At 56.3% G+C, this 7,020-nt stretch overlaps 1 protein-coding gene across 3 annotated transcripts; it reads right to left on the bottom strand.

The window, feature by feature from the left end:
• Nucleotides 1-408: 408 nt before the first annotated feature.
• CXXC1 (CXXC finger protein 1) lies at nucleotides 409-6,235 on the bottom strand. 3 transcript variants are annotated; one of them, XM_045790092.2, is made up of 15 exons: nucleotides 5,913-6,234; nucleotides 4,941-5,059; nucleotides 4,740-4,840; nucleotides 4,215-4,450; nucleotides 3,920-4,123; nucleotides 3,479-3,505; nucleotides 3,156-3,401; nucleotides 2,879-2,986; nucleotides 2,519-2,703; nucleotides 2,024-2,231; nucleotides 1,834-1,944; nucleotides 1,656-1,705; nucleotides 1,413-1,509; nucleotides 939-1,091; nucleotides 409-855 (listed from the first exon to the last, which is right to left on the bottom strand). In XM_045790092.2, the coding sequence occupies exons 1-15, from the start codon at nucleotides 5,913-5,915 to the stop codon at nucleotides 709-711; spliced, it is 1,995 nt and encodes a 664-aa protein (XP_045646048.2). In that variant the 5' UTR covers nucleotides 5,916-6,234; the 3' UTR covers nucleotides 409-708. The 3 variants fall into 3 exon arrangements, with proteins under 3 accessions (XP_045646048.2, XP_045646051.2, XP_045646052.2); XM_045790095.2 differs by having other exon boundaries at nucleotides 3,920-4,114; XM_045790096.2 differs by lacking the exon at nucleotides 3,479-3,505 and having other exon boundaries at nucleotides 5,913-6,235.
• Nucleotides 6,236-7,020: the final 785 nt, after the last annotated feature.

The following is a 7,020-nucleotide window of genomic DNA, read 5'->3' as shown; positions in this document are numbered from 1 at the left end:
TAGACCCGAGGACAGGGCGGGATGGGGTTCCCGGACTTCTGTGACACACGTGTCCCAAAAGAGGGGTTTGTGGGAGAATGAGACCTCGTATCCATCATCGAATACATTTCTGGTCTGGAAGATGCCGATGCTGACACAGGGGAGGTCAGTCAGTCACAAACTTAATTAGTGCCGACTGTATACCCAGTTTCAAGATGAAATGCTGAGAATGTAGGTCATTGGGTTCACTTTCAGCAAGGCATATCCCACCGCCCAAGGGTGCTTCTGCAGAGCACAGAGTACGTGCCAACTGTATACTTAAAGCTATATATGCAATCCCTCCTGAATACAGGTGGGTGCCACAGTTCATCTACCCAAAGGGTGTGGGAATGCAGTTGCAGCTGGATAAAGTGTGAAAACCATCAGTAGTAATCTTTGATTCTTCAAAATTTTATTAACAAAACCAGGAAGGGAGGAGGCAAGAGTGAGCAGACTCCACAGTCCCACCCAGGCACAGAGAATGGAGAGACAGAGGGATAGACAAGGACCAGAGAAAATTCTGAGACCCTCTGGTAACAGCAGCTGGGTAGTCAAACGGTGGATGGGCACAGGGAGAAACTCAGGGATCACTGGAGAAACAGACGAATGGCAGAACAGACAAATGGGGGATTCAGGGCAGCTCCCCAGCCTGGAATGCAGGGTGTGAGTACTTCTGGGCCAGTGTGAGGCTCAGCGGTCAGCACTGGAGCGCAGGTCGGTAGTGAGTGGGTCATGTTGGATCGTTTGGTGCAGCATCAGGGCCAGTAATCCTGCCCGGTTAGTCATGGCTGTGCGTACATTGCGCTCCTGCTCAAACAGCTCGTCCAGCTTGTACCACTGCCAGGGGAGCAGAAATGAGCCATGAGAAGGAGCTCCAGAAGCCCCACCTGACCCCAGCCACATTCAGCATCAAAGCCTACCACGCGCACACGCTCCAGGTCAACTTCAGCACGCCGCAACTTCTCCCAGCAGTAATGGCGGTTACACTGGCGTTTGGGTAGGCGGCAGAAGTCACCTGTGAGCTCAAAGACATCACGTACAAGAGGGCACCCGCATACCTCATCTGCTGGCACCTGCAAGGAGATCAGGAGTCAGGGATGAATGGGGGTGGTGAGGCAGAAAAGAGAACAGGAATGGAGAGCGGTCAGAGAGGCAGGAAGGGAGGAATAGAGAGTTCAGGGAGTAGAGAGGAATGGAAACGCAGAGCAACAGGAGACAATAAGACAGGGAAAAGGAAAAGAATGAAGAGTGAGAAGGCAGGCAAAGTGAGAGTTACAGAAGCGGTCAAGTAGGGAAAAGGGAAGGAAGGAGGGCAAAGGAGGAAGCGAGGGATGAATGTGGGGCAGTGAAGAGGAAGAAAGGACAGAATGGGGGGAGTTGAGGTCAAACCTTACTTTGGGGTCCCGTGAGTGCTCAGGGCACAGCACCTGGAGCCGCTTACAATATGTCTTGCTCTGAGGATTGTAGACATCACAGAAGAGTCGTGTAGCTCTGGAGGTTACAGTAGAGAGAAGGTAGTGGAGGAAGAGAAGGGGAACCCATCTATTCTTATCCATGCCCATATCCTACCCCAACATGCCACTTCCAACCCCAGCCTTAACCTCCCTGCTCTAACTCCACAGAGCGCCCACACTCACCCCTCAATGCGTGTGGGGTACATGGACCCAAAGGACGTCTGGCTCTCATACTGGAGGGATGAGCACAAATGGAGGGAACTGAGGATGTGTGCTGCATGCCCTCCTGAGACAACCCCCAGACAACACATCTGTTCCCCCATGGACCCACTGATACTCCCCCTCAGGGTGACACCCTGACCTTGGCGTAGCAGCGCTCCATGTGGCGCAAGGCAACACGTGGGTTGATAGGGTGCCCGCAGGAGACGCAGAAGATCTGCAGATCTGTGTCATCACTGTCACCCTCATTGCTCTGTGTGGAGTGGAAGCAATGATAAGGCCAGGCAGGACCAGGTACTGGGCCCCGTGCCACTGGGCCTGTGCTCACTCACCTCCTCATCCTCACGGACAGCCTGCTGCTTGGCACGAAGAATGATGGCCTCAAGCTCATGGAATCGGCGCTCCATTTCCTGAAGGCGGGTGCGGGCGCTCTGCTGCTCACGGCGAATACGTTCGAGCAGCTTCTTCCCGTGCTCCTCGGCAATGCAGGGACTCTGCTGCCACTGCTGGATGCGCTGGGGGAGGATCTCGTAGATGCGGCTGCGGGGAAGCAGTGGGTTGGGTACAGGCAGGGAAGGTGGCAAACAACAAGAGAAGTGGGGTGATCCAAGAATGGCAGAATGGATGGCTGACCAAATGGCGAAAGGATAATTAAGTGACTGCATAGCAGATAAATAAGCAGGTGGGCACCTGAATGGTGGGCGGACAGATGGGTGCTTTGTGGACTGAACAGTGGGCAGGTGACTGATGGGAAGACATACAGAGCGCTCTGGCCATGCCCTACCCCATATTCCCTGACTCCCTTGAACCTCTCCGGAATGACTCACTTGGCTGCCAGCTTCATGCCACAGTCATCTGAGCAATACTTGGAGCCAGGCTGTGCAGGGCGCACACAGCCAGGTCCCAGGCACTGCGGTAGTGATGCAGGGTCCTTGGCATCAGCGCGCTCTGGGTGTTTCCATTTGTCCTTGTGCTTCTGTTTCTGCCGATGCCGCTTATATCTCTCTTCCTTCTATGGGATGAAGGAGGTCGGGTCAGGTTAGGGTAGAGTTAAAGTCAGCCCCAAATCCCTGTCTCCCCCTGTATCCCACCCCTTCTGGCTCTTGCCCCAACCAGCTCCTGACCTTTGCCTCTCCCTCCCCTTCCTGCCTTCTGCCTTCCCATACCCATTTCACCCTCTCCATCACCTTCTTCTCAGATTTCTTCTCCCGACGTTTTACATGCTTCACTTTCACTGCCCTCTTCCGCAGCGCAGGGTCTAGGAATGGGGACTCCTCTGTGTCGCTCATCCAGGGCTGCAAGTGAGACATACACTGACCCACCTGCCCCACTCATGACTACCCCACCACCGATCAGTTCCAAATCAGCCTTCTATACTCTGCCTCATCTTCCATCTCTCCTCATCATGGGCACTCAGCTTCTGTAACCTCTACCCTTTCACCATGGGATGCTCTGGCTGCTCACCAGGCCATGGTCATCAAAGGCCCCCGCACAGAAGTCCTGGTACAGATCAGGGTCCAGTGGCAGGTCCTCATCTGAGAGTGGCTCAGGTGTGGCCGTAGCCTCAGGTGGCTCCTTGACTGCTGATGATGCCACTGCCCCCTCGTCTTCACGGATGCGCCCCAGCTTCTGTGATGGCTGTGGCTGCTGCTGGGTGGGCAGTGGCCTGCGAGGCCTTGGCAGGGACTCTGAGGGCGTCACTGGCGAGAGCTGCGGGGCAGAATCTCAGGACTGGCCCTGACCGCCCTGCCCGCATGCCCCGCCCTGCCCTGGGGGGCTGGACTCACCGAGGAAGGGAAGTACTTGTACGATTCCTGTGCCGGCAGGAGGAAGGCCCAGGTCAGCCCCAGGTGGATGGAGGGTGGCCCTGCCCTAGCCCCTCCCACAAGAGCCTAGCCCCACAAACTAGCCCTGCTTTGCCTCCCCAGACACACCCACAACCCCCACTTCTCAGCACCAGGACATGCTCAACCCTGTCCCACCTGCCCTGACATGCCTGACCACCTTGAAACATCTGGCTCTACCCTGCCCGCCTGGGGTTGGAGGTGCCCCTGCTAGGCCCGCACACCTGATCGTGCCCCATTCATCTGGGCGGGCCAGGCTCCTTCCGACCTGTCTGTATGCAATCAGGCCCCACCTCACCTGGCCCACCCCTCCTGGCCTGAATGAGCCCTTCCTGGACACACTGACACCCCCACCTGGCCCTGCCCAGCTCTACCCATGCTCACCCGGGCCCGCAGCTGGCACTGACGCAGCCGGCACTTCTGCCGGATCTTGTTGGGGCCCCCAAACTTCTTCATGTCCCGACAGAAGTCGCAGTGGCCACAGTCCTCAGTGCGCCGGCACGCCTCGCACTCGCCACACATGCGGGCTGACCGTTTGATCTGCTGCTGCTGCTGCTGCTGCTGCTGCTGCTGCTGCTGCTGGTGATGCTGAGGAGAGGGGCCCAGAACAGAAATCAGGAACGCAAGTAGGGCCTGAGATGGGATCCCCTTACCTATCCCAGCCATGGCAGCCACTCACCTGGCTGGGTGTGGCCACCAAGGGCTGTGGAGAGGATTTGTGGGGCGAAGCAGAGCCCCGAGCAAGCATTGCCCCAACCCCTGTCCCTGACCCCGCCCGACGCTGCAGGTCTGGATCCGGGGCAGGCCTCTTGCGCCCTCCACCCTCATCCCGGGGCTCACTGCCGTCTCGCTCATTGCTGTCCCGTTCCCGTGACTTCTTGTGCCGATAACGGATTTCCAGCTTGGGGTCTTTCTCTGTGGAGCCAAGGTGGGTTGACACTGAGGTATTTGGATGGTCCCAGAACTCTTTCTTCCTCTTTTCTGTCCCACCCACCTTCTCTGTCCCCCTACTCCAGGGCAGAGCTACCCCGTCTGGTGGGACCCTGTATCTGGGCTCAAGGTGGAATCTCCACTCCAGCTCACCAGAAACCAATAATCACCCACAGACATATATAACTACTCCCCATGACCCACCCTCCCCTTATGGCTTCTCCTCCCTCGAGGCAGGTGGATCTGTCTGCCCTGTCCAGGCCACCCCCCTCACCTCGGCACTCCCGACAGTACCACTCCCGGATGGCCTTGGCCATCTTCTCAGTGATCCGGATGCAGTCCCCATGGAACCACTCATTGCAGTTGTCACACCCGCTGCAGAGGATGGGGTGAGTGGTGCAGATGTGAGGGGCCGGACCCATCAGCCTCACCCAACCTTGCAAGTGTCAGCCCCGCCCGCCTCTCCCCGGCTCACATCATGAAGCAGTTGATGTCTGGTTTACGGCAGATGCAGTAGATGGGCGCATTCTCCCCATTCTCCGACTTGCTGTCCTCCCCAGCATCTGGAGGCTCTGGGTCTGAACCATCACCCTCCTGTGGGATGCCCCCCACCATCATGGTTCCTTAGAGAACCCCCATCATAGTGCCTCATCCCTTGTTACAGCTCCATCACGGCTCACCACAAACCCCAACATTTTGCCAATAGACTTTCCATCACAGCTCCTCATAAATCTTTCCATCACAATCCCCACAAGCCCCCCATCACTCGCCCCTGACACCCCAGTACCACACTAATAAATCCCATCACTCTGTTTCGGACCTTTCATCACTTACTCCACTAACATTCCACCACTCAATCCACACACTCGTAACAGTTAGTTACAAACAATCTACTGTTCATCTCATACTGTCCCCATCGTGACTCCTCACAAGCCCCCAACACTTCTCACAGACACCACGGGGTATATTCCGCAGACAGAACATGTATTTCCATCACGGTTCCCGCAGATCCCCCGTTATCAACCCCACAGACAACCCGCCCCCATCACCTTTCCCCACCGGTCCTCTGACACAGACTCATCACGGCTCACTACGTACTAGTCACTACCGCTCATCGCAAACCCCTTATCACTCTGCCCAAACAATCTCCCATCCGGACCCCCGCGGAACTACCGAAAGGGATCACCACCAAACTTCCATTACGGACCCCCCATAATGGCTCATCACAAAACTCCCAGATGGTTCACACATCAGAAAAAATTCAGAACATCAGACCCCCAACATTCTACCCACAGACCCCTGTTAAGGCTCACCACAGGCCCCCACCATATTGCCGGCAGACTCTCCTTACGGCTCACCAGAGACCCCCAAGAGTCTGCCCAAGGACCCCACCACTACCAATCCCACTGACCTCTACCACCGACCCCCTCCCCGGACCCGTACTCACCATCTCTCCGCTGCCGGCGCACCCCTCCGCGAACCCCGCCAGCGACCCGCGAATCCACACAGACCTCTCGGTGTCGTCCGCGGCCGTTGTAAAGGCGCCCACAACTACTTCCGCTTTGGTCGCGCCTCCCGGGCACCGTACTCTTATTGCGCAGGCTTAATGCGTCCGCTCCGCAGCAAACAAGTAGATCCGCCGCCTAGAGACTCTACGGTCTCTCAGACGCCACCATCTTGACTACTGAGACCGTACGGCGGCGGAGTCCGTAAGTTTGCAGGAAACATGGCCGCACCTATATGGCTGCTTTTCCGAGGGCACCGCCACCTTGTCAGCTGAGTCCGTACGGTGACTGCTTGTACGGACTCCGTTACAGGAAATATGGCCGCGCCTATGTGCGTCTTCCACGCAGATGCCGTCATCTACGAAAATGATTCCGTAAGATGGCCGAGTCCGTACGTTCACAGGCAATACATGGCAGCGTCCTAATCGCGGCTTCCAGGAGGGCGCCGCCATTGGCCATCAATTCCGTACGCCGGCGGCTTCCACGAAGTTCAAAGAAAAAGTGGCAGCTCCCTAAACACTACCTGTATCAAGTTACACTCACCCTCCCATTCAGTCACTTTTCCTTCTACATGTATTAATGGCGCGCCAGCAGACTGTGTGCCTTAGCCCTGCGAAGGAAACCTTTCCCCCTGTTATGTCTCCGATGTCACCGTCCACCACTCTTTCCCGCTCGCATTTCTCCTTCCAGTTCTTCAGCCAGGCCTGGCATGATTCAGCCTCTGGGCTTTTGCAGGAGCGCTCTCGCCCCTCAGAATTAGTCCCAAGCAACCATGGAAGGCCATAAACGGTGGTGAACTGACCGACTGGTGAGAAGTGGCTGAACCAGGGCAGATTTTGAAATCCGAGACAGCTGGTTTCACCAAGTCTTCCCCCGACCCCGCCACCGCCAGAATGTGAATTTGCCGGGTTCCTGGTGACGTCCACTTCAGTCCTCTTGTTTCATACATATTCAATTCTCTCCCGTAAAGTTAATTGTAACATTTTTAAATTAGATCACGTACAATAAAAAAATTTTTTTGGACAGATCGTAGGTAGACGTCTCTTTAGG

Source organism: Ursus americanus, chromosome 19 (genome assembly GCF_024610735.1).
Source record: "Ursus americanus isolate L20-20 chromosome 19, mUrsAme1.1.p, whole genome shotgun sequence".
In the NCBI taxonomy this organism is placed as follows: Eukaryota; Metazoa; Chordata; class Mammalia; order Carnivora; family Ursidae; genus Ursus; species Ursus americanus.
Note: the sequence above shows the minus strand (reverse complement) of the source record. Positions and strands in the feature narration are given on the sequence as shown.

What these genes read in the sequence shown, in the direction of transcription:
- CXXC1 (XM_045790092.2), bottom strand. An exon ending in CTGTCCGTGAGGATGAGGAG is followed by an intron (nt 1,945 to 2,023) that starts GTGAGTGAGCAC and finishes CACTCCACACAG; the next exon opens with AGCAATGAGGGTGACAGTGA. An exon ending in ACCTGGAGCGTGTGCGCGTG is followed by an intron (nt 856 to 938) that starts GTAGGCTTTGAT and finishes CTCCCCTGGCAG; the next exon opens with TGGTACAAGCTGGACGAGCT.